Source organism: Nelumbo lutea, chromosome 1 (genome assembly GCF_056320005.1).
Source record: "Nelumbo lutea isolate HS-2025 chromosome 1, American lotus-T2T, whole genome shotgun sequence".
Taxonomy (NCBI): Eukaryota; Viridiplantae; Streptophyta; class Magnoliopsida; order Proteales; family Nelumbonaceae; genus Nelumbo; species Nelumbo lutea.
Genome location: NC_142684.1, coordinates 76,711,584 through 76,739,336, shown reverse-complemented (window position 1 = coordinate 76,739,336; position 27,753 = coordinate 76,711,584). Strand labels below are relative to the sequence as shown.

The 27,753-nt window shown below is 39.3% G+C and overlaps 1 protein-coding gene across 2 annotated transcripts; it reads left to right on the top strand.

Moving 5' to 3' along the window:
* Window positions 1-62: 62 nt before the first annotated feature.
* On the top strand, window positions 63-27,727 carry LOC148875481 (tyrosyl-DNA phosphodiesterase 1-like). 2 transcript variants are annotated; one of them, XR_016105038.1, is made up of 6 exons: window positions 63-831; window positions 1,130-1,406; window positions 24,488-24,578; window positions 26,215-26,936; window positions 27,244-27,364; window positions 27,443-27,727. XR_016105038.1 is itself a non-coding variant. In XM_088964789.1 (5 exons), exons 2-5 carry the CDS (start codon window positions 1,381-1,383, stop codon window positions 27,472-27,474), a joined length of 270 nt encoding a protein of 89 aa, XP_088820915.1. In that variant the 5' UTR covers window positions 64-831; window positions 1,130-1,380; the 3' UTR covers window positions 27,475-27,727. The 2 variants fall into 2 exon arrangements, 1 of the variants encoding a protein (XP_088820915.1); XM_088964789.1 differs by lacking the exon at window positions 26,215-26,936 and having other exon boundaries at window positions 64-831.
* Window positions 27,728-27,753: the final 26 nt, after the last annotated feature.

Here is a 27,753-nt window from a genome sequence, read left to right as displayed (position 1 = left end):
AAGCATTTCTATATCTTTCATATCCATACGTTTTTAAAACGTATCAATATCCGTATTCATATCCGATTTATCTGATATTCGTCCTCATGACAAAGGGAGAGGTTCGTAATGCACGGCTGCAATGGTGTTGGAACCCTGTGTCGATGGACAAGGGAGATGTTTCCTAATTCACGGCTGCAATGGTATTGGGACCCTGCGTTGGGACTACGAACTTGGCCATGGCTACAATGTAAGCTCATCAGAGTGGAAATGGCGAACCAACCGATGGATGAGCCATTTTGATCCATATGCGAATTCACGCGATAGATGAACGTCTGTTCCGTTTTCCAGGAACCACGCATCCAGTTTCACCACTAGTACACCATATCCCGCCTTTTCCCGTATTCCATAAGCAAAGCAGCGTCAGGCGTCAGCTGGTCTCAGTAGAGCTCTTAAACCCTTCTCCACTCCATTAAGGTTCATGTCTGCCTGAAAAGTGGGTTCGGGGTTCCTCTGATTCCATCAGAGCTCACGCGAGCAAACTTTCGTTAATGGCCGAGTTTCGGGTGCTTTGAAGTCGTGATTGTTCGTTCTTCGATATAGTCTAATATGTTTTGAGTTTATGATATTAAATTAAATAGTTGCTTTTTTGTTTAAACGGGTTTTGGTGAACATTGGATTTCTTGTTCCGCTTACTAACAATCTGGGGGAAGATGGTTCATCCAGAAAGTACCAATTTTCAAAGGAACCAGCGTTGTTGGTCGCAATGATATCTCCGTTTCTGACAAAAGAATGAGTCGTAAGCAAATTATTCCCGATACTTCGGCTGATGGTTCCGCCGATGTAACTGTGGTATGTAGTTTTTTAATTTCTGTGAAACATTTGCCATCTGCTCGTTCCCTTCAATGAATGAAATTTGTTTGCAATTGTGTCAAATTGTTAGCTTTTTACACTTTTTGGAAATTCGTTTACCGTCTATCTGATACGTCTGATTGAACTGCGTGGTTTATTGGGATGGTGGGCATTTGAAAAAATATGTATGGGCTCGTGCATTTTCTTTGGGATTAAGGCTGAGTTGAGTTGAGATTGGCTTATGCATATGTTCTGATGAATTTGAGTCTTTAGTTGAGTCTCTTTAATGGATTTGCAGGAGGGACAGAATCCAATTGTCATTAATACTAGCGATCGGAGGAAGAAGCTATGTTCTGAAGATAAGATTAGGATTGCCAATGGTGATATTCTTGAGCTGATTCCTGGGCATTATGTTTTTAAGTATAAATTTTTGCCTGTTCAAAGGCATATATCTTCATCCGAGACACTTGAAAAGGTCTTCATCCAAAGGAAAAGATGTTAGTGAAGATGAGAGATTAACTCTGAAGAGGAAGCGACAAATTTCTGAAGATGAAGCCTTGCCAAGACCTTCACAGGTTTCTTCTTTACTCTTCAGCTACTATTACTTTGGTCCTTCATTTGGTTATCTTGGATGCTATCTTATGAGCAAGTTAACAAGTGCCACGAGCAAGCAGTACAAACAGTACACACAAAGAATTCGTGGTCCGAAAGATGTTCTGAAATAGATAAAAATTAGATTGACAGGATCTGGGAAATAAATGTCTTGAATAACTTGTAACTATTCTTCCCCCAAATTATTGTCTTTTCCAAGAAACTGATTGAGGAAATTTTTTGGGAGTTATTTGGTGCCAACTTTGTTGAACATAAATAGACATGTGCCAAAGGAATTTCTGTTAATAAATTCTTCATTTATATTAATCAGATAATAAGTGGATCCATTTGGCAAGGCTAGTGTTTGATCACAATGTACTGATAACGGCTTAATATAAAAGGGAATAAATTAGTTTCTACATTCTGAATCCTGATATTGGTAACACCTATATAATTTCTACAAAACAACTCCATTTGTTTATCTGCTAATATAGATTATGAATGGCTGTTGCATGGATGAGGGATTGATCACCTTGATGCACTATATTTTGATAGACACATTGATGCATTATTAAATTCAACTAGATGTTTCAGTGACCAATAAAAGTTTTGATTGACTTCCCCTATCTGTGGCTACATTTTGCTAAATGTATTTGTAACCTTGATTTTGAGATTGTTAAAAAAAAGTCATTTGATTGCATATTTTATGAGCTTAAAACCAAAATAATGTAGTTTGGACATGTTGGGAAGGAGTTATAGCTAAAGTATAGACAAACATATGTCTCTGAGATGGAATATTATTTTATATTTACCCAGGTTATATTGGCTAATATAAGTATTTTTGTTATCCTAGCTTAAATGAAAGTAGGACTTTACCTTCTAATTGTTTTCCTCAGAGTCCTAATATTGTTTGTGTCACTTTATAGTTTTCTTATGTTGAATTTTAATCTCCATTAAGTCTAAGCCAGTATAGATCAGTTGCTAGAGAGTTTTCCCCCTGGAGTTTAGTTTCAAATCAGCTACTATCTTAAGTATTTTTGAATTGTTTTATTGATCCAAAATTCATTGGAGGAGTCTATTATAGATCGGTCATTAAGCCCCATAAATGTGTATATAGACCAAGATGGGCTTGAAGAAGACATATGATCATATAAATTGGCAATTACTAACTACTTGTTAGGTACAGAAAATTTTGGCTGGAAATGGAGATGCTGGATGAAATTATGTGAATCTATTCTGGAACTCTCCTTACCTATCAATAGAGGTTGAACAGGTTTCCTTAAAAGCCACAAAGGATTGAGACAGGCAGATCCCCTCTCTCCTCTCCTTTTTATTTGTGTCACAGAAGCTCTCCAACAATTATTAAACAAGGTGGCTGAAGGGGGCTATATTGGAGGAGTCTATTATAGATCGGTCATTAAGCCCCATAAATGTGTATATAGACCAAGATGGGCTTGAAGAAGACATATGATCATATAAATTGGCAATTACTAACTACTTGTTAGGTACAGAAAATTTTGGCTGGAAATGGAGATGCTGGATGAAATTATGTGAATCTATTCTGGAACTCTCCGTATCTATAAATAGAGGTTGAACAGGTTTCCTTAAAAGCCACAAAGGATTGAGACAGGCAGATCCCCTCTCTCCTCTCCTTTTTATTTGTGTCACAGAAGCTCTCCAACAATTATTAAACAAGGTGGCTGAAGGGGGCTATATTGAAGGTTTTAGGGTAAAACAGAAGGTAGGAATCTTCTTAAATTTGATGATATTATCTTCTTTTTAGAAGCATCTTGATCTCTATAATAATTGCTAAATCTTCTTTAGGTTTTGCAGTGGTCTGAGATGTTTCAGGTTTAAACATAAATCTAAAAAACAGCTCCATTATTTCAGTAGGGAAAATGGAGAGGATAGAGCTTTTAGAGAACTAGAGAAGTGTATTTTAATAAGAGTAATACATTGGCTGAGAACTTTAAATTCTTTTCAATCTTTTATCATTGATGATCTCTGGAGGAATTGGTCAGTAGTGGCTAACAGTTCTACTGGAAGAAACAGGGTCACCGGTCACTGTAGCACGGTCTTCACCTTTGGAAGGGTTTATAAAGTTGAATTTTGATGGAAGCAGCCAAGGTAATCCAGGGCTGTCAGGTATAGGTGGGATCTTGAGAAATGAAGAAGGCAACATTTTATCTTTGCTCCCAGGTTCAGTGGGAATAAGAGATTCTACAATCGCCTAAGTGCTAGCTGCTGTACAAGGAATTCAGATTCCAAATCAACTCGGTGTGGACAGCTTAATTATAGAGGGAGATTCTAAGGTTGTCGTGGGGTGGTTGCTGAATCCGGATTTTGTCACTTGGACTGTAGGGTTCTTCTAAAGAAGGTTAAGTGGCTGACAAGGAATATGACAACTAGAGTACAATGGATGAGAGGTCGGCTAATTCAATGGCAGATTTCTTAGCTTAACAAGGGGCTTCAAGGGAAAATCTTTACTGGGCTGTGTTGTAATTTTCTAGTTCTGCACTATAATATAAGGGTGTGTTTGCACCTCACACCCTCCTCAATTATCAAAAAAAAAAAGTGGAAAGGATAGAGGAATTGGCTGAGGTGTTGGGGTGTGAATTGCTTGTCTTTCTACAAAATATTTGGGGTTGCCACTGGGAAAAAAATATACATCCATTGCAATATGGGATCTGGTGATTGAGTCAGAGGAAAGAAAGATAGCCTTTTGGAAGGGAGATTCAGATAACACCATAAAGTGGCTAGGAAGACAGGAGGCTGGACCGTGGAGACTCAGTCACTACCTAGCAGAAGCAAGGGATTTATTGGCAGCTTCAAATGCAAACCTGCACTGGATCCCAAGGGAGCTCAATGCTTTTGCAGATGGGTTAGCAAAATTAGGTGCTCTTTTGGAAGTTCTGTACTGTGATAAGATCCCCCCTGTGTAATTCTCAGGGGTCTGATCCCTGTTTTTCTTTCTTTTTCTCCTTGTACACCCTCTTGTGTACCCCTCTTTTTGTTAAATGAAATCAGTTAACTTTTCTCAAAAAAGGATAGCTTTTTGGAAGACCAAATACCTTTGAAAGGGTGGAAAAGTGACTCTTATAAAGGGCACTTTGGCAAATCTCCCATCTTATTGTCTCTCACTATTCGCTATCCCAGCAAAGATGGCTATAAAACTTTTGCAAATCAAAAGGAAATGTAGAGATGGTTAATAGTGTGTGTGGTTCCAGTCCCACACTTATTTATCTTATTATGTTATTTATTTCCTTTTATAGTTGGGGCGGCTGGGCCTTATTTGTCTTTTATCTTTTTTAATTTGTGTTTTAGTTTAAGTAGGGGTATTAGAGTAATTCCTACTCTTGTAAGGAGATTAATATATATAAATAATATCTTATGGGGCAGCAGTATCATTGAACCGAACCTCTTCTTCCTTTCTCCTCTTCTTCTTCTTCTCTCTTCTTCTCTTCGAAGCCTGTGTTTCTTTTCTTTTCCTAAATTACATCAGACCACTGCTGTGTTCTATTTATTTCAAGTTGGTATCGGAGCAAGATCTAGGGCTTCTCATGTGAGTCTAACCCAGCCGATCACATGAGAATTATCTAGGGTTGGAAGATTAGAAAGAAGCTTTCTTTCGGCTGATTCTTGGAGGTTACAAGAGGTTTTTTAGCAGCTGTCCGAAAATTGGAGAGTGTTTCTGGTAATCAGGAAGAATCAGAGAAGGTTAAAGGGATCAAGATTAGTTTTTTTTATTAAGATTAAAGGTGGAGATCAGAGTCTGGGTAAGTTTTCATCTCTACAATCAGTTTATTGATCAAGATTAGTTTTTTATCTCTTCTTGAGGCCAGCAGCAATAAGAGATAAGTAGGACTTATCTAGAAGGTGTGGCTGAGAAAATCTAAGTTTTCTAGGGTTTATTCTTAACCCTATGATCAGTTTTTTACTGAGACCTATTTGGAGGGTGCGGCTGAAGAAAAAATCTGATCTTGAACCTTTTTTGGAGGGTGCGGCTGAGAAAAATCTGATTGTGAATATTGGACTGATTACAGTCCAGGTTTGTCTACTAAGGAATTGACTTCTGACTGTGATTGCAAAAGATCTGTCGGCTGAGATTAAGTTCTTGGAGTTTTCTTTCTTTTCTTGCTGAGATTAAATTCTGGATTGTCTTCTCTAAATTTTTAAGTGTTGCAAAAAAAATATCCTTTTTAGGTATTCTTCTTGGAGTTTTTTGGCTTATTAGTGCTCTCTTAGAATGGAGAAGTTTGGAAGTGAGTTAAAAACACAAGGGGAAGGATTTTTTGGGACTGGTAACATGACTGAAAACTCATTTCAGATTACCACTGTTAGGTTTGATGGAACCAATTACTTGGAGTGGGTCCAATCAGAAATGATGGCTATTGGAGGTAGAGGTAAATTAGGCTATGTGACCAGGGATACATAGAAGCCAGTAAAGAAAGATACATCACATCCGAAATGGGTTCAAGAGAACTACTTGGTGATAACTTGGCTATGTAATTCTATGCAACTCCCAACCACTCAATGTTGCTAGGGCTTATGAGCTGAAGTGTGAAGTGAATAACCTCAAGCAAGGAGAGAAGCCAGTCTCAGTGTATTTTGCTATTCTGAAATCCCTTTGGCATGAAATTGATCACTTGGAAACTATTGAATGGGAAAGTCAGAGGGATGCAACAACATATAGAAAACTGATTGAAACAAATAGAGATTGAGTTCTTAGCTGGTCTAAACTCAAAATTTGACATTATAAGACAACAACTTCTCACTAGGGAGAGTGTGACTTTATCTCAAGCCTACTCATTAGTCCACCGTGAAGAGAGTAGGAGGAAGGTTATGCTATCTTATCAGCTCAGAAGCAGCCTTGGCAGCAACAAAATCTAAGGTTAGAGGGGAGAAGGAAAGAAAATTCAAGAAGGAAGACAAAAGAGATATTTTTTGTGATCATTACAAGAAGCCCAAACACATTAGGGACACCTGTTGGAAGTCGCATCCTCACCTAATGCCAGCTAGACTTAGAAACATGAAGGGGAGTGCTAATGTAGCAACTACTACTGATAGTGCATCTGTTATGGACGCCTTCCTTTGGATGACGTACCATCGTCGCCGGCAGCAACAGGCACCTGACCCACCGCCAGCAGCAGCAATGATTCAGTGATACTCATCCTACCCAATTCGGAAACAACAACCTTATCTAGATTAGATTAGCTCATTTGCTTGTTCTTATCTCTTATCTTATCTTGTTAGTAGCTTATCTTATCCTTGGCAAGATAGAACTGGAAGTCTCCCTATTTGGCAAGGAGACTCCCTTTGATTAGGACTCTTGTAATCTCCTATTTAAGGAGACCCCATTATTGAATGAGATATCGAATATTCAGTTTAAGAAGTGAGTTAGGAGAGTTGGTGATCTCTTGAACAAATCACTAGAGGCGCCAAGATAGGTTCATCAAGAGCAGGAAGGAACAAGAAAAAACAGGAGGTTTTCCCCGTGGACCGACCCATGACGAGATCCTATTCCCGGGCCCTCAACAACTTGGTATCAGAGCAAGGCGTCATGGGTGATCTGGATCAGCTACCATCCAGGGTCCACGACCTCGAGCACCAACTCGTGGAGACCATCTCCGAAGTCCGTGAGATCAAAGAAGTGAGGGAGCTGCGATGCCTGATGGAGCTATTCCTTTCTAGGGAAGAGAACTCTGAAGGAGGGACAACCGCCAATGGCCACCGACCAGATCTGCTAGAGTCTTCCGACGAGCAGCAGTCCATTAGCCAAAGAACCGCAGTCGTCCCCAAGTACAGCAGGCTGGAATTCCCGTCGTACAACGGCAACGGAGACCCCTTAGGCTGGCTGTATCGCTGCAAGCAAATTTTTCGGAACCAACGGACAGATGACCGGGATAAGTAAGTCTAACCGCCTTTCACTTAACAAATGAAGCACAACTTTGGTTTTATCAGTTAGAGCAAGAAGAACCCGGGCTCAGTTGGTCCCAGTTTAAGTCCTATTGCCTTCTTAGGTTCGGACTCCCACTGACCAGCAACCCACTGGGTGAGCTGATTAACCTTAAACAGACCGACATAGTGGCTGAATATCAGCGATAGTTCCAAACCCTCCTCGCGAGGGCATCCTCCGTGCGACCCGATCTACAAGTGGATATGTTCATGGCAGGGCTATCAGAACCCCTGCGGGTGGATGTCGAGATGCAGAATCCCCCAAATTTGGTCATAGCCATGAACTTAGCCAGCGCGTTCAAGCGTAAACTACAGCTCAGCCGCGGAATTTTTAATGTGGGTCGGCCACCAAACTCATGGGTACCCCCAAGATCAGTAGCAACAACCCCCTCTTCTGCTACCAGCCGAGAACTGAAATCTCCCACCACCACCGCCTCTAGACCAATGACAAGTATAGGTAGCAACATGGCCGCTCCACCCATTAAGCGTTTAACCAGGGCAGAAATGGCAGAACACCGAGCAAGAGGCCAATGTTTCAACTGTGATGACCTCTACTTGGCAGGACATAGATGCAAGAAGCTTTTTTGCCTCATCATCGATGAACAAGAGGAGGAGGAAGAAGAACTAGTCACATTCGAGCCAGAGATCTCTCCATGCGATCACCGACATTAAAACTTCTCAGACCATGCAGTTACAGGCACATATAGTAGGCCCAATTCTACATGAAGCTTCACTATGACAAGCACCACCGGGAACTGTCATTTGACCTAGGACAATTTGTTTGGTTGAAGCTCCAGCCCTACCGGCAACGTTCCTTGCGCCACAAGGCTGCCCCGAAGCTGGCCCCTAAGTTTTATGGGCCCTACAAGGTTCTAAGACGGATTGGCAGTGTGGCCTACCAGCTGGAATTGCCTGAGACCAGCCAGATTCATGATGTCTTCCACATCTCCTTGCTGAAGCCATTTACGGGTGTTCCCCCAGACCAAGTTCCCTCCCTGCCACCCTTGAAAGATGGCAAGCTGGTCCCCCAACCTAAAGTTGTCACCCGCTCTTGTTTCAATCGTGGAACCCTTGAAGTCTTGGTGGAATGGTGTAATTTACCATCAACAGAAGCCACATGGATCCCATTGGCGGAGTTCCAAGCCACATATCCAGAGTTCGAGCTTGAGGACAAGCTCGTAGTCCAGGAGGGGAGTAATGTTATGGACGCCTTCCTTGGGAAGACGTACCATCGCCGCCAGTAGCAACAAGCACATGACCCACCGCCTGCAACAACAATGATTCAGTGATACTCATTCTACCCAATTCGGCAACAGCAGCCTTATCTAGATTAGATTAGCTCATTTGCTTGTTCCTATCTTATTGTTCTTATCTCTTATCTTATCTTGTTAGTAGCTTATCAGATTAGGATTAGCTTATCTTATCCTTAGCAAGATAGAACTGGAAGTCTCCCTATTCAGCAAGGAGACTCCCTTTGATTAGGACTCTTGTAATCTTCTATTTAAGGAGACCCCATTATTGAATGAGATATCGAATATTCAGTTTAAGAAGTGAGTTAGGAGAGTTGGTGATCTCTTGAACAAATCACTAGAGGCGCCAAGATAGGTTCATCAAGAGCAGGAAGGAACAAGGGAAAACAGGAGGTTTTCCCCGTGGACCGACCCATGACGAGATCCTATTCCCGGGCCCTCAACAGCATCTTCTTCCAGCACAAGGACCACATCCTTGGATGCTTTAGCAGCTCTTCGGGCTGCACTGACACAGTTAGAGAATGAAACTGGTATTTCTGGATCCACATCTCAGTCTTCAGCTACCACACCTGCTCATCCTATTTAAGCCCTTGCTCATACAGGTACAAGAGCTACAACATGTCATGCTTCTGTCCCAGGTAACACTAGACCATTCTGGGTAATAGATTTAGGTGCTTTAGACCATATGGCCAGCTTATCTACTTTGTTTTCCACTTATTGTTTATCCTCTGGGAGAGACAAAGTTTCTATTGCTGATGGCTCCCTTGTGTCAATTTTTGGCAAGGGAGACATCAGATTGTCTGATGCCATTTCCCTATCCTTAGTTTTGCATGTTCCTAAGCTTAGTGCTAACTTACTTTCAATTAGTAGTATTAGTAAAAATCAAAACTATTTAATAACCTTTTTTTCCTGATTGGTGTGTTTTTCAGGATCTGGAAACGAAGAAGATGATTGGGATTGGCCGTGAGATGAATGGAGTTTACCTGCTTGCACATCCATAGGGGAAGCAGAGTGAAGTAGGGAAATTGTTCGAGTAAGATTATGCTTTGGCATAACTGATTAGGTCATTTGTCTTTTGGGTCTTTGAAGAGTCTGTTTCCAAAATTATTTGAGTCAGTCCAAGTGTCTAGTTTGGAGTGTGAAAGTTGTGAACTTGCAAAACACAGTAGATCAACTTATCCTTTTGAGTAATAAAAGAAGCAACCTTCCTTTTGAAATTGTGCATACCGATGTTTGGAGGCCATATCATACTCCCACCATGGGGGGGTATAGATATTTCTTGTTATTTGTTGATGATTATACCTGCTTCTTATGGGTTTACCTTATGCACTCTCAACATGAGGTTCCTTCTTTGACCCAGTCTTTCCATCAGATGGTTCTAACCCAGTTTGAAATCAAGATCAAAATTCTTAGATCCGATAATGCGAAAGAATATTTTGCAAAACCCTTGGCATCATATCTCCTTGATCATGGGCTCATTCATTCACCAAAGGCACTTGTCCTTGTACACCTCAGTAGAATGGGGTTGCTGAGAGAAAGGACAGATATATCTTAAAGGTAGCCAGATGCATCATGCTCAACTCTAATGTTCTCATACGCTTCTAAGGGGATGCAATCCGTACAACTGTTTACCTTATTAACAGGATTCCTTCACGGGTTCTAAACATGCAAACACCATTCAGCCTTCTATATCCAGATAAGGACCTGTTTACTATTCCCCTCAAAACTTTTGGGTGTATTTGTTTTGTTCAAATCCTTAGACCTCATCGCTCCAAGTTTGATCCCAAAGCTACCAAATGTATTTTCCTTAGGTATGCACAAAATCAAAAAGCATATTACTGCTATGAGCCTGTTTCAGGGAAACATTTTGTGTCCATGGATGTCACTTTTTTTGAGGATATGCCCTACTATCATAGGGCTTCTCCTTAGGGGGAGAATAGTGAGGAAGAGATTTTAGTTTTAGCCCCAAAGGTTCCTTTACTTGTACTGAGGGGGAGTGTTGTGAAGAGGGTTGTCAAACGTGTAGAGAGTTGAGAGTGTATCACAGACAGTGGTGGAGGCAGGTTGATTCCCATCCTCAGCATCAATCCAGTCTACAGCCCCAGATTCAGACACTACCACTGCTCCCACTGTTGAGACCACTATTACAGATACTTTACTTGACACCGTTGATCCTCGGCCTCTACCATCAGATGACCTTGATCTTCCAATTGCAATTCGTAAAGGGAAGGTTGTTGCACCTCATCCACTGCCCATTGTATCTCCAAGTTCCTTTCCTATGATTGTCTCTCAGAATCCTATAGATTTTACCTGACATCAATTGCTACTATTCCTATACCTAGAAAAGTGCAAGAAGCTCTATTGATACCTGAGTGAAAAGAAGCAACGAAAGCAGAGATGGATGGTCTTGTTAAGAACAACACATGGGAACTAGTTAATCAGCCTGAAGGAAAGAAACCTGTTGGATGCAGATGGGTGTTTACTGTGAAATATAATGCTAATAGTATTGTAGAGAGGTATAAAGTCAGATTGGTTGCAAAGGGATTCACACAAACTTATGGCATAGACTATATGGAAACCTTTGCACCTGTTGTAAAGATGAACACTATCAGAGTCCTACTATCCATTGCTGTAAACTTCTCAGGGCCATTATTTCAGCTGGATGTTAAGAATGCTTTCCTCAATGGAGACTTGCAAGAAGAGGTATACATGGAGTTACCCCCTGGTTTTTATAGCACAGAAGTAGGAAAGAAAGTTTGCCTACTGAAGAAGGCTTTATATGGGCTGAAAAAATCTCCGAGAGCTTGGTTTGATGGTTTAGACCGGCTTTGGATAAATTCGGCTACATACAGGCTTAGTCAGATCACACTCTCTTCTTTAAGAAAGGTTTTTCATTGACCATACTTGCTGTCTATGTGTATGACATTGTGATAACAGGGAGTGATATTAGTGAGACTGAATCTCTTAAACAACATCTTCACAAGGAATTTGAAGTGAAGGACTTAGGAGAATTGCACTATTTCTTGGGAATTGAGGTAGTTCGATCTAAGAATGGCATTTTTATCTCTCAGAAGAAGTATGTTCTTGACTTATTGGAGGAAACTGGAAAGTTAGGAGTGAAACCTGCTAACACACCTATTGAGCTTAACTATAAAATAAGTGTAGAAAGTGGAGAACTTCTTGAGGACAGGGCTATGTACCAAAGGTTCATTGGAAAACTTCTTTATTTCGGCCTAACTCGGCCAAATATTTCATATACTTGCCTACTTGAAGAGATGCCTAAGGAGAGGTATACTCTTCAAGAATAGTGGTCACATGAAAATAGAAGTATATACAGATGCGGATTGGGCTGGATGTGTTGATGGTAGGCGGTCTACCTCTGGGTATTGTGCATTTGTGGGGGCAAATCTTGTTTCATGGAGAAGCAAGAAACATAATGTTGTTGCTCGTTCCAGTGCAGAAGCTGAATACAGATCTATGGCCAATGGTGTTGCAGAAGTGTTATGGCTGAAATCCTTGCTTAGTGAGGTGGAAATTGATTATGAGAAGCCTCTGATGCTGTATTGCGATAATCAAGCCGCAATTAATATTGCCCACAACCCAATACAGCATGACAAGATTAAGCATATCGAGGTGGACATACATTTTATCCGAGAGCGAGTTGCATCTCAAGAAGTGTGCTTTACATTTCCTTAGACATGCAGTTAGCTGATCTCCTCACTAAAGCAGTCACAAAGAACAAGTTGGAGACAAATTTACACAAGTTGGGAATGACAAACATCTACTCCCAACTTGAGGGGGGAGTGTAGAGATAGTTAATAGTGTGTGTGGTTCCAGCCCCACACTTATTTATCTTATTATGTTTTTTATTTCCTTTTATAGTTGGGGCGGCTGGGTCTTATTTATCTTTTATCTTTTTTAATTTGTGTTTTAGTTTAAGTAGGGGTATTAGAGTAACTTCTGTGTGCAAGCCCAAGGATAGGGGTGCATGGAATATGAAAATTAGGCAGTTCAACAAGGTAATTCTTAGCAAATGTTTTGGCATTTCAACTCTTAAACAGAAAGCAGTTGGAGATCCTTAATAGAGACAAAAATTGGGCTGAGTAATGGGGGATGGGACCCTGACAAGTCTTTACCTGCATATGGATGCTCAGTTTGGAGAGGGATTGAGAATTCTTTTGATTTTTTCATCTCCAGCATCACCTACAAGATTGGAGATGGTTCCAAAATCAGGTTATGGCAGGATGCTTGGTTTGATAGGAGACCATTAAGAGAGCTTTTTCCAAATCTGAATGTAATGGCAGAAGATAAGGAGATAAGGGACTGACAGTACTATGATCTATTCAATAAAAAATAAATTTAGACACATGAAAATTTCATAGAAATCTGTTTGATTTGAAGACCAATTGTAGCTTTAATCCTAAAATTCCAAAATTCCAACCCAAGGGTTGATGGAGTAGACAGCAGGCGCTGAAAGTGGGAAAAGTTAAGTGACCTCACTGCTAACTTAAACCAGGTATCAAGAGGCTGGCAAATGTGGATAGCAGTGGCTTCCCCGCCAATATTGACTGGCATCCTAAAGTCCCCTCAGCCTCAAGTCATATTCTTTGTATTGACTGCAGACTTGAACAAATGTTCTACAAAGAAATACCTCATTAAAAGTGGGATGAATTTATCTCTTCTAGTCTGTGCATTCTGCAATCATCCCATGGAATCCACTGATAACATTTTTCTCCACTGCTCCACAATCTCCAAGACCTGTTTTTTCTTTCTTAGGTGTCTGGATATTGACTGGGTGTTTCCTTGAATAGTTATGGAGGCTTTTGATTGATGGCCCTTGGGTGGTTTAAACAGGAAGGGGAAGATGGTTTGAATTCTAAGAGAAACTAGAAGAGACCTGTGCGATGCATGGGCTGGTGTTAAAAAGATGTTCATGTTACATTCAGTTTTTTAACTTTAACTGAATTGATTGTGGTTTAACTTACATAACCCCATATATAATTTTTTTATTTTAAAAGTCTAAAGAAAAATCACAAAATTCTAAAAGGGTTGGAAAACGATATGAGGAACCTGACGTGTACAACTGCATTTTAGTATGTAGTATAGATTTGAGAATTTTTGAAAATACAGCAAGATGGGATGATGAAATCCTTAGAACTGCTGCATCTCTTCTGTTCCCCTGGGTATCAACAGGAGAGATATTCAAACATTTTTTTTTTTTTTGTAATTTGTTTACCAAAAGAATTGTTAGTGAGGTTGAAGGATAGATCTGTTGTTTTAATCTCTGGTACAAAAATTTGCACAGATAGGTTCTGTGTACAGCTTCTCACTGAACAGATCTTTTTGGAGGTTTTCTTCCCCTTGTAGGTTTTTTTTTTTTTTTTTTTTTTAGGATCTATCTTAAATGCTATATACTTTACTTTTTCTCACAAAAAATATATCAGAAACACGAGATATGTTGATAAATAGAAGTGGTCTCTTTGAAGTCTTCCTCTTTTTTTTGATAGGTAAAGGAATATTTTATTAAGAATTAACCAAAATGTGTATGGAAAGGCATCCCAAAGGGAGGCGTGAGATGCAGCTTCAGGCACAAATCAGCTTATATTTTGTTAGAGAATATCAACCTTGTTTTTACTGTAGCTACAGTAGTCCGAACCAGTAAGGAGAAGAAGAAGAAAGAGAAGAGAAGAAGAAGAATATGAAAGAACTGTCGAATTTGATAGCTAAACCCTATCAGTCGACCTCTTAATAGTGATTAGGCTTCTAATTAAATGTACAAGGACTAAACTGCCCCTACTTAAGTATGGGACAGAGAACCTCTAATAAGACTGCCACATAAGCTCATAACTTAACCAAGGTGAGATGACTAATCTACCCTTATTCGGCTAACTCTAACACTCCCCCTCAAGCTGGAGAATATATATCATATAATCCCAGCTTGTTACATATATAGTTCACTCTCCCTGAGCTTAAGGATTTTGTAAACAAATCTGCCCACTGATCACCTGAGCTTACATGTTCTGTGCTTATCTCTACAATAAGAACCTTCTCCCTCACAAAGTGGCAGTCAATCTCTATGTGCTTTGTTCTCTCATGAAAAACAGGGTTGGATGAGATATGGAGCGCAGCTTGATTGTCACAACACAACTTCATAGGTTTATCCATGTGGAACCCGATTTCTTGTAGGAGATTCCTCAACCACACTAATTCACATGTAGTGTGTGCCATGGCTCTTTACTCGGCTTCAGCACTGCTTCTAGCCACAACCGTCTGCTTTTTACTCTTCCACGTCACAAGATTTCCTCCAAGAAATGTGTAGTAACCTGTAGTAGATCTTCTATCAAACACAGAGCCCGCCCAATCTGCATCCGTGTACCCAACTACTTCAAGTTTTCCTCCTGGTTTATACAATACTCCACGGCCTGGAGCTCCCTTCAAATATCTTACAATTCTAAGAACCGCATCCTAGTGAGATATACGAGGGTTCTGCATAAATTGGCTCACCACACTGACTGCAAAGGAGATGTCTGGTCTCGTGATAGTCAAATAGTTCAGCTTCCCCACTAGTCGTCTATACCTTTCAGGATCATCAAATATTTCCCCTGTATCACCGCTCAACTTAACATTTGGTTCCATAGGAGTCTCAGTCGGTTTTGCACCTAACAGTCCTGTTTCGTCCAATAGATCGAGAACATATTTTCTTTGGCACAGGTTTACACCTTGTCTTGATCTAGCAACTTCTATACCCAAGAAATACTTCAATGTCCCAAGGTCTTTTGTTTGAAAATGATTTTGCAGAAAGACCTTGAGTTTGTCGATCCCCAATTTGTCACTGCCAATTATGACAATATCATCCACATAGACCACTAATAAAATCTTTCCAACTTTTGAGTCATAGCTAAACACTGAGTCATCAACCTGGCATTGTTTCATTCCAAAATTCTTCACCACTTCACTAAACTTCCCGAACCAAGCACGAGGCGATTGTTTCAACCCATAAATTGCCTTTTTCAGTTTGCACACCTTACCAGCCTCCCCCTGAGCAACAAACCCAGGTGGTTGCTCTATATATACCTCCTCTATAAGGTCACCATGAAGGAAGGCATTTTTTATGTCAAGTTGAAATAAGGGCCAATCATACATAACTACCAGGGAAATTAACACACGGACAGAGCTAATCTTAGCCATTGGAGAGAAGGTCTCCATATGGTCCACTCCATACAACTGTGAATACCCTTTAGCAACAAGTCTGGCTTTCAGACGCTCCACACTACCATCTGGAAAGTATTTAACAGTATACACCCATTTACAACCCACAACATGCTTACCAGGGGGAAGAGTAGTGAGCTCCCACGTGTGAGTATGCTGAAGAGCAGAGAGTTCCTCCTCCATTGCCTGCCTCCACCCAGGTGAACTAAGAGCCTCTTGGACATTGTTAGGTATGGAAATAGATGACAATAGTGAAACAAACTGGCGATGTGAGGCGGAAAGGCGAGATACTAAAACAAAATTGGAAATGGGATGGAGAGTAGAACTACGTTTACCTTTCCGTAAGGCAATGGGTAGGTCAAGTCTTGAAGGTTCAGCAATAGGAGCATCGACAGGATCCGCGGACAAGGTAGAAGCTGGAGGAGGGGCCGATGTCGTTCGACGTGTATACACTTGCCGAATTGGTGGTCGTTCAGTAGGGATCTGCACTGGATGAGATGACGAGTCAACTCCAACAGGAACACCCGGAACGGGATCACTGACCGGAAGAGGAAGAGGAAGTAAAGGTGGAGACGAAGATGCTTCAGTTCCTGAGAAGAAGGGAACAAACTCAAAAAAGGTGACATCAGGACAGACATAGCACTTCCGAGTAATGGGATTGTAACACTTGTACCCTTTTTGAGTCCGAGAGTAGCCAAGAAAGACACACTTAATGGAGTGTGCATCCAACTTGTCTATTCTAGGACTCAGATTGTGAACAAAGCACACACAGCCAAAGATACGAGGTGTTAATGGAAAGGGAGACAAGGTGGGAAACAAGATAGAGAAGGGAGACCGACCATGAAGAATAAAGGAGGGCATCCGATTAATGAGGAAACACGCAGTAAGTACAGCATCACTCCAAAACCGTTTAGGAACACTCATATGATGAAGAATAGACCGAGCTGTTTCAAGGAGATGACGGTTCTTCCGTTCAGCCACCCCATTTTGTTGAGGAGTGGATGCACAAGAAGTTTGATAAATGATGCCATGTTGTTCTAAATACTGTTGAAAGGAAGTTAGAAAATATTCACAACCATTATCTGAACGAAGAACTTTGATTGGAACACCAAATTGTGTACGTATTTCAGCATGGAATTTTTGAAAAATAGAAAATAATTCACTCCTTTCTTTCATTAAATAAATCCATGTCATTCTTGAACAATCATCAATAAAAGTGACAAAATACTTGTAACCATTATAAGACTCTATTTTGATCGGGCCCCAAACATCTGAATGAACCAAAGCAAAAGGACTCAACATACGACTTTCAACTCTAGGACTGAAGGAAACACGGCGATGTTTCCCAAACTGACATGACTCACACTGTAACACTGACAAATGACTCAAAGACAGAACTAGTATCTTGAGTGCCTTGAGAGAAGGATGTCCCAGTCGACAATGCCACTGTAGAGGAGTGAGTGAAGTCTGAAGTGCAACTGATGATCCACCACCGTCAAGGTAATACAATCCACCAGTTTCATGCCCCCCACCAATCTTCTTCCCCGTCTTGAGATCCTGAAAAACACAAGAGGAAGGGAAAAAAGTAACAGAGCAGTTAAGAGTCTTGGTTAATTTACTAACAGACGTAAGATTGAATGGAAACTTAGGGACATATAGAACAGATGATAAAGAAAGAGAAGCCATGTCAACATTGCCAACACCATAGATGGGAGAGGAGGAACCATTGGCAAGGGTAACAATTTGAGAGTCAGCCGGTGGTTTATCTTTTTTCACATGCTTCACTTTTCTCTTTGCCTTGAGAAAAACTTCCACCGACTTGGCCCATGGAACATAGTTCTCACCATTCAGTTTAATTGAGGTCATCTGTACACCTAGATAAGCAGAGGAAACCACCACACTAGGTTTCTGATCACTACATCCATCTCCCATTGCTGCCATGATACTCTTTCAATGCTGCCTCTAATCTGAATTCCCGATCACCAACTAAGTGCTGCTGTCAAGAGTTTGATGTTCCAGAACCTACAGCAGTCCCTAAACACAATGATAGATACACGCGCCTTTGTTCTTATCCACACCACTACTGATTTCACAAAAAAAAACACAGACTACACCGACATTAATTCAGCACTTACTAACCACATGCAAGTTCTCTTACAACTACTCAACAAAAACTCAACTAGCTGTCACACCACTACTGCTGTCAAGAGTTTGTGCATTACAAGCACCACCACACAGCCATAGCTGTCACACACAATACAGACCTGCTTTAATGCTTTTAAGAGGGCACCACAAGACCAACAAAAAACTCAACTAGTACCATTGCATTACACCTTGCACCATTCGGCCACCTATAGTAGCAGCCCTTACACCATTTCGTCACTGTAAATACAGCCTGTTCTTGGAATTTTTCCAAGAACCAGGGCAACAACCAACCTAGTTCTCTAGGTTCTGATCAGTCCTCTCAAGTTCTTGAAGATTTTCAACCCAAAAATACCAACAGCACACAGAGGAGAGATAACCAACCTTCGTTTGAGAGCTTCAGTCAACCATTCACTGCTGAAGTTGTTTTCTTAGGAAAGAAGGTTCTGTGCACTAGAATAAAAGAGCTGTGATGTTTCAGGCCTGGGACGAACCACTTTTCTCCATTGACAGCCCAGAGAAGAAAAGGAGAGAACTGAAGCACAAACTGAAGTTGTCACGAACTGAAGTTGTCACGCTCTGATACCATGTTTTTACTGTAGCTACTGTAGCTACAGTAGTCCGAACTAGTAAGGAGAAGAAGAAAGAGAAGAGAAGAAGAAGAAGATGAAAGAACTGTCGAACTTGATAGTTAAACCCTATCAGTCGACCTCTTAATAGTGATTAGGTTTCTAATTAAATGTACAAGGACTAAGCTGCCCCTACTTAAGTATGGGACAGAGAACCTCTAATAAGACTGCCACATAAGCTCATAACTTAACCAAGGTGAGATGACTAATCTACCCTTATTCGGCTAACTCTAACAAACCTATTCAAGGACCTCACCTAACAGCTTAAGCTTTTAGGTTGAATGGTTCTTTGAGATGGATTAGCGCCATTTTGACCAAGTGGTCTAGTGTTCAATCCTCGTTACCCCCATTATAATTAAATAAGTTTCAGCACAAGGTATGGGTGGGCCTATGCTCGTTCACACTTCAAGCCCAATAGGCTTTCATGTGAGGGGGCGTGTTAGAGGATATCAACTTATTCAAGGACCTCACCTAACAGCTTAAGCTTTTAGGTTGAATGGTTCTTTGAGACATTTGAGCCCAAAAAATAGATTCCCTAAAAACCCCTTTCTTAGCTAAAAATCTGCTAACTCGTTAGCTGACATTCTTTGCCACTGAATTCTTACAAACATATTAGAGGTTAGCCATATGAACTTTCTTCAAAGTTTCCTTGTAGGTCTAGCAGAGTCTGGATCTTATAGCCACCCAATTAAGGGGAAGTTCTACAATGTGAATTGTTGTTCTTGTTGCCAGTTCCAAAAACAAATCAAAACCATATGGTTTGAAAACAGATTGTTTCCTAAAACAAAAACACAAAAAACACATTCTTGGTTGTGTGTTTGTTTTCTGTTTCCAAAACTAAAACAAAAAACATGTTATTGAATCTGATTTCAAAAACATGTTTTCATCTGATTATTCGACTTCATGTTCCATAAATCATATAATTTCTATACTAAAAACTTGTTTTTGTTTTACGAACCAATTTTTTTTTGTTCCAAAAACATGTACTGTTTTTTGAAACAAAACCAACTTGTTTTTTTCTTTTAAAAACAAAAACAGAGTTATTGATCAAAATAAAAATCTGAGTTATTGATCAAAATAAAAAACAGAGTTCAAGAACATGTTTTTGTTTTTTTGCTGATGTGGCGATTCCAAAAACAATTGAAAACAAAAACATTCATGTTAGAGAACGCCTCCTAAATTTTCTATTTAATGTTTTTCAATGTGCAATACCATGGACCAAGGGTTGATAGTGATAAAGTTCAGATCTGTGTAGCTTTTAGTTTCAGAATAATGAAGAAAAATAAATAAGAGTGAAAGATTAGAAGGAAGAAAAGAGAAGGAATAGAAAGAAAGACTGGTTCGAACTAGAGAACTCTCACTGTCTAGTCAGCCAGGTTCTTATTTATAGTTTTCTAATCTCAAGCATAAAGACTATTGTGCCCTTATTTATGTTTGGGACACATTACTTAACCCAGGACATAGCATATTTTACATCACACCTTTAACATAAATAAAATGACCACACTGCTCCTTTACAACCGACTCTAGCACTCCCCCTCAAGTTGGTAGTATATGTCATATAGTCCCAACTTGTCACATATGTAATCCACTCTTCCCCGACTCAACCCTTTGGTAAACAAGTTTGCCCATTGACTTCCTGTGTTTACATATGCAGTACTTATCACTCCACTGAGCACCTTCTCTCTCACAAAGTGACAATTAATTTCTATGCTTGTTCTCTCATGAAAAATTGGACCGGAAGAAATGTGGACTGCAGCTTGGTTGTCATTATATAGATCCATAGGAGTCTCAATCAAGTATCCCATCTCCTCTAAGAGATTCTACAACCACACTAGTTCACATGCTGTGTGTGCCATTGCTCTATATTTAGCTTTTGCATTGCTTCTTGCAACCATTGTTTGTTTGTTGCTCTTCCATGTCACCAAATTGCCCCCAAGAAAGGTACAATACCCTATAGTGGACCTCCTGCCAAATATGGAATGAGCCCAATTAGCATCACTTTATCCCTCTATCTCAAGACTTCCTCTACTTTTATATAACAACCCATGACCTAGAGCTTCCTTCAAGTATCGTACAATCCTTAAAACTACATCCCATTGTGGAATCTGGGGATTCTGCATAAACTGACTCACCACACTAACTGCAAATATCTGGCCGAGTAATGGTTAGGTAGTTCAACTTACCTACCAACCTCTTGTACCTTCTAGGGTCTTCAAACTCTTCACTTGTATCACTACTTAGCTTGATATTCGGTTCCATGGGTGTTTTAGCTGGTTTTAGCACCCAACAATCCTATCTCCTCTAATAGATCAAGAACATATTTCCTTTAACACAGGTTAATACCATACTTGGACCTTGCTACCTTTATCCCCAAAAAATATTTTAATTTACCAAGGTTCTTTTGTCTGGAAGTGATAGTGCAAAAAGATCTTCAACCTATCAATCCCAAACCTGTCATTGTCGATAATAACTATATCATCTACATATACCACCAATAAGATCTTCCCAACACCTGAATCATAGTTGAATATTGAATGGTCAACCTAACACTGTTTCATGCCAAATTTTTTCACTTCACCGAATCTACCAAACCATGCACGAGGAAACTATTTAAGCCCATAAATAGCCTTCTTCAGTCAACACACTTTACCATCCTCCCCATGAGCAACAAACCTTGGTGGTTGCTCCATATATACTTCCTCAAGAAGATCACCATGTAAAAATGCATTCTCAATGTCAAACTAAAACAAAGGCCAATGATACATAGCAGCGAGGGAAATCAAAACACAAACTAAGCCAATCTTGGCAACTGGAGAGAAGGTTTTTGTATAGTCGATACCATACATCTACGAATAACCTATGGCAACCAACTAAGCTTTAAACTGCTTGACACTACCATCTGGTAAATACTTAGCAGTGCAGTTACACACCTTACTAACCGCTCCACACTACCAACTGAGCTTTCAACCTCCAAAAAAAAAAATGATCACTCCTTTTCATCCCTTATGCAAATCTCCAAGTGATCGATGAGATATCTATAGAAAACTAGGATAAAGGGTGATGCAAAAATTCTAGGAAGATCTGAACTGATTATAATTGCTCTGATACCATGTTACAGTTCAGATCTGTACTGGTTTCAGCCCTAGAATAACGAAGAAAAAGAGCAGAGAAGAAAGAGAAGAGAAGAAGAAATAGGAGAGAAAGACCAGTTCGAACTAGAGAGAAAAGTTCTCTCTAGTCAGCCAGATATTATTTATATGTTTCTAATTAAAATCACAAAGACATTTATGCCCCTAATTATGGGACACAACACTTAAACCAGAATATAAAAGACATTACACCACACTCTTAATATAAAACAAAATGACCAAACTACTCCTTTACAGCCGACTCTAACACTAAGTGCAACTTGTAGTTTCTTATTCAATGATAAAGCTTTGTTGACTTGTAGCTTATTCAAATTGGTAGGTCCTTGGGAAGCTTTTGTTGTTGCATTTGGTTTGATGTTTGTGGTGCACTGATTATGTAGGCATTTCGATTCTGATATGCATGAAAAAGTAATAGTTTATTTCAATTGCTCGAAACCCAGAAGATCATTTATGCCCCTGCATATATATATATATACACACACACATACACACACACACACCTGAGAATTGCTAAATATTTTCTCCATTAGAACTTTTGTAGGAAGGCTAATCTTTGTAAATCTAGCGTGAACAAGTATAACATAAATATTTTGTAGAATTAAGGGTCCGTTTGGTTCATAGTCGGAATCGGAATCAGAATTGGCTGGAATGGATTCTCATTCCCAAGGGATGGTGAGGGAATGGGCATTCCCTCGTATGGGTAAATGCCATTCCATCAGGAATGGGAATGGGATGATTCTGCCCAACCAAACAGTTGGAATCAGAATGGACCATTCCGATTCTGATTCCGGACCCCTATTCCTGAAAACCAAACGGACCCTACATCTTACAAGTAATATATTGGAAATTTGGAGCCTTTTATGAGTTGGTTATCTAGCCATAATTTTCAAGTTGGGCATATTAAAATGGGCATAAACTTACAGGTCTTAGGCCCCACTTTATGGCTTTTTAACATTGGGCCTATGGGTGTGAACCTTTAGTCTTAGAGGTCCACATGCATTATTTTCCCAGGTTTTCTCACTGGTAATTTAGTGGAGGCTAAGATTTTTATTAAGGCTCAGTTTGGAAGGAGTACAAATACAAATATGTACTGTACAAATACATACAAGATAATATAAAATACAAGGTTTTGCACTCTACAGATTTGTATTTGTACTCCTTCCAAACTGAGCCTAAATCTGTCTGAACAGTCCTGCATATTTTAGCATAGAACTAAAAGCATGCATTGATGGACTGTTTATGATTTGATTTTAGTTCTTTGGATGAAAATTTACTCATGGTATTGTTATATGGTTCCATTCCTGAAGTGTCTTTGCACCTCCACCAACTGTTATTCCGAGTTTTCACAGGGAAAAAGATTTTACTCTGAGTTGGTATTTGACATAGTCTCCTAGTGGTTAATACCTGATTTGATAACTTAGATAATCGTTTGTATCAATTAGATAAAACATCATTTTATATCTAAAAACATTCATTTTCTTCATTACCTTACATCTTGTAAACTTTTAAGACCAAGAGTGGACACTAAAGTAGTAGTATACATTTGAGAAGCTTTAAATATCACTGGTTGGGAGAAAAAGTAGTTGATGTAAATGTCTTGGGCCATTACAGAATGTGCTGGAAAGAAATGGATGTTTTTCTCTTTCAACCTTATTTTTTTTTAAGAGGTGAAGTATGATTTTCATTAGAAAAGAAAAAACCTCTTTACAACCAGAGGAGTACAACAGAGAGATTCACTGAGAAAAAATAGACCATTATCCCTTTTGTGTTTACAAAAGATTTTCAAACTCAAAAAGAGAGCTATAACTTGATCTATCCAATTAGAACTGAGCTGACTGACCATGAGGTCAGTTTGCCCACTACTTTCTGCCACACTGCCTCAACTTGACAACTCCTTTCCTGCCATACAACCCAGAACACTGCTCCTGGAATCATTTGCCAAATGGATTTACCTTTTGTACTCAAACCCTTGATCTGCCAGCCTTTCACAAAGTATTCTCAGATGCTGGACAACATCCTTTGATGAAAAAAAAATCTTGAGAACTCTTAGCCAGATGTTATGTGTGAAATTGCAATGCAATAGTAAATGATTGATAGATTCTTCCACCCTGTTACATAAGACACATTCTTCTGAATCAGTCGCCATTCCTCTAATTGACAGGTTGTCCTTAGTGAGGATCTTATTCAAATAGGCAGACCATACAAAGAAAGCTACCATCAAGGGGATGCTTTTTTTCTTTCAACTTATCCTTCTTCTATCAAGCATTATTAGCACAATGCTACAGTTCTTTTCTGCTCTGTAATAATGTTTAAGTCAGCTGATGCAGTTTTGTACTGTCTTATTTATATCTATTTTAGGATACCAGAGAAATTTTCTTCTACTCAATTAATACAAATGCATGGTTATTGATAAAATAATTGTTAGCAAACACTTAAATTTCAAGATTTTCCATTATCTTGATTGAATCTCTTTTGGTTATAATTACTTAAGAATTTATTCTCAATTCCTCATAAACCTTTTTGGTCCTTTTGGATAATTCCTATTCTTATGTTTATATTGTTCCAGTCGGGCAAAGCCTCATATAAAGACATTCACTCGATATAATGGGCAAAACCTTGCATGAGCACTAATCCTTAAGCAGTTGATCATCTTCTTTATATATTTGTCAATCCAAGTCATCCTGATTTTGGCTACCTAACTTTAAGTTAACTTCTTGTCCTGCAACAGTTGGCTTCTTCTGACTTCAGCAAATCTCAGAAAAGCTGCTTGGGGTGCACTCCAGAAGAATAATTCCCAACTGATGATCCATTCTTATGAGGTCTGCTTCTTGGAATTATACATTTCCAAGTATAACTTCAACATCTGCTTTTGTGCTACTTCTATATGATACCTTGATTTTGTTTCAACATACCAGAATAAAGTTGGTGCCAATTGGGTTTAATTTATAGGTGATCATTATATAAACAGATGACTATGTAGATCAATTTATTGATGTAAAAGTGCCTGCTATATTTAGCAATTTCAGTTGTGAGACCATAGGAGTGCATCTTGTATTACCAAGGCTTTTTTTTTTCTTCTTTGAATTGAAGAATGTGGTAAAAGGAAAGTGAAAATAATGAGTAGAAAGCACAACCTTCTGATAAACCAAAAAACTATGCAAAAGAGAGCTAGAAAAAGTATCAATGGAGAAGATAAAACACAATTCCAGCAATTACACCAGCTGATAAAAGTAGATCAGTCCAAATCTAGATGCTACATGCCTGGCAAGATGATAAAAATTAGCAAGAGAATAGACCCATCTTGGTTCTAGTTGATCATTGTGATAGGGACCTGGCATGCCTGTTGAAATGCCACCGGCACCTATTGTCCCCATTCAATCACCGGGAGTCACCTTCCTCACAAAGCTTGCTGCATGTAAACCATCTTGTTCCCCAAGAAGCAGCCTCTCTATTAACACGATTTGTTCTCATGATACTTTGCCAGGTTTCTGTTCCAATTGTATATAATAAATGGAAAAAGAAAACAAAAAAATCAATAGAAGTGACATAAACCATTGGTTGTTAGTTAAAATTTAGGAGAACTTTGTTGGGAAATATAACATACTACTTCATTTGACACTATTGGTTTTGGCATGATGGCATCTGATAAAACTTGATATGAAATAAGCTTTTTCTTCTACATTATAAAATGTTAGTGACTTCAAGCATGTAAGTGTCTGCCAAAGCTTTTTATTTCTGTAAAGGGTCTGCCAAAAGTGATACTTGTTACCTGTCTTGGATCCTGCCATTCATATCCTAGCAATAGAAGACAATGTATGGGTACTGTCAAGGATTAAGAAAGCTATCAATTATACATGAGAAAAAAAGGCTTTCAATACCTGATTTAGTTATTCAAGAAACAAGTGCCATTAATAGTTTTTTAACTCATAGCTTGTAATTAAGTCGTTGTGTCCTGTTTGTGAAGCCTGAAGGATATCTACATGCACCTGAGAAGGCAATGCCACTATGCCAATTTTGTGTGCCACTAGAACACAAATTATATTCACTAACTGCAATTTTTTGTGGAAAATCCAATTGCCTTCGCAGTTTGGCCATGAAATTCAGTTGCTGTAAGTTTTGGATTAAACATTAGTCTCTCCCTTGATGTTCTATAGCCTTTTTCTGCCAAGCATGTCTTTCACTAATCTAAACATCTTGAAAATTTATAGGATATTTACATTTCATATTTCATTAAAGGATGCTGAATGGCATCATGTATTCCAATGGAAAATCTATGGAACCTTGTAGATCATCGACTGAAAGTAGCCTTTTGGGATCTTGTACAAGCTGTACTGTATTCCAAAAAAGTGCTCAATCTATCCATTCTTTACTTCTAATTTTATTTTTCTTTTTCTCATTTCACTTAATCTTGAATAAAAATCTATGTATTAATAATGTTTTTGTCAACTAATTCAGCTGGGGGTGTTATTTTTGCCATCTTTGAGTAAAGATCATTGCTATGTGATGATGTGCGATCTAGTGCTCCCTACTGGAGGACAACTCGGACATCGGGATAGTGAGGTCGCCTAATTGAGCTGCAAGAAAAGGATGTCTGAGTGTCTGGGGTGCTTTACCCAGTGTGGGCACTCTGATGCTTAAGTTAGCGAGTTGGAGGTTTTTGAGAGAGCTGAAAGCTATTTGTTAGAGTATTGATAGAGCTAAGTCGCGCGTACCTTGTAAGGCTGGAGGCAAGGCCTTTATATAGGTGAGTTGCCGTGGACCTTATGATGCGTGTCCAGGATACTCGGCCTATCTGGTTTGGAGTTGGTTTCGCACCTGAAGACGGACTCTGCATAAGCTGATAAGGCTTATCCAGGTCCGTCTGAATTGGACAGGGATAAGATGAACTCTGTTGACGTGGTGCCGTGATCCCGAGGAGATCGGAGACAGCTGTTTTGCTTCTGGATAGAGGTTATGTGGCACTTCGGCAGATCAGTGCACATAGTTGAGCTATTCAAGCCTCGGTCTAGCTGGGTGACCCAAGGTGCGCGAGGTGGCTGGAGTCATTGAAGTCATCAAGGTCACTGAGGTGTCACCATATCGTTCTGTCACTCCACGTGTCATCACATAATTTGATGTGCCAAATTATCCCTCATCACTATGGATTTTCTTGTACAGATGATAGTGATTCTGCACAGGTAATGGCTATAGCCTTCACCTTGTGGTGCTAATTATGTGCTGATTATGTAGAGGCCTGCTACATTGGAATATAGTCATTTTGTTTCCTTCTTCGTGGCATTTAAATCAACATATGTAACCGAAACAGAATCCTTTCATCTTGATAATAGGAAGTATAAATAGATCACTTTCTGAAAAATGCTATGACAACCTCATTTTAAATGAGGTTATGTCTAGAATTATACATCATTATAATTTCTAGATGGTCTAAAAATGTTCACAAGATTTTATGTTTTACTTCGTATTCTATTTCTTTTGTGAGTTCAGGGTATAAGGGAATCATTGCTGACTCTATGTTGGCAAGGAAATCAGAGCAAAAATTCATCATCTGAAATAATTCTGTTGCCTGTCCCTTATGAACTCCCTCCACAGCCATACTCATCTGAAGGTACAGACATATTGTGTTTATCTTCTTTGATTTGTTTTGATAGTGTACTAACCCCTTCCTGTCCCCTTCACTTTTCAGATGTGCCTTGGTCGTGGGACAAGCAATACTAGTCAGGACCCATGCGATACACGGGCTTTATTTATCAGCAAAATTGAAGATGGAGCTCTATGACATTTCCAATTAAATAGTGTCAATCTTAGTTCAATTAAGTATTTCTTAGGGTTATCTCTAGTTTATCCGATCACAATCTAAGGTTCACTTTAGTGAGGGCTAATGTCCTATTCTCTAGATAAATTTGTATTAATTTTTTGTATCTTAATCCTAATTTTTATTAATTTTTTTGGAAAATATTTTTTTTATTAATTTTTATTGGTTTATTATTATTATTT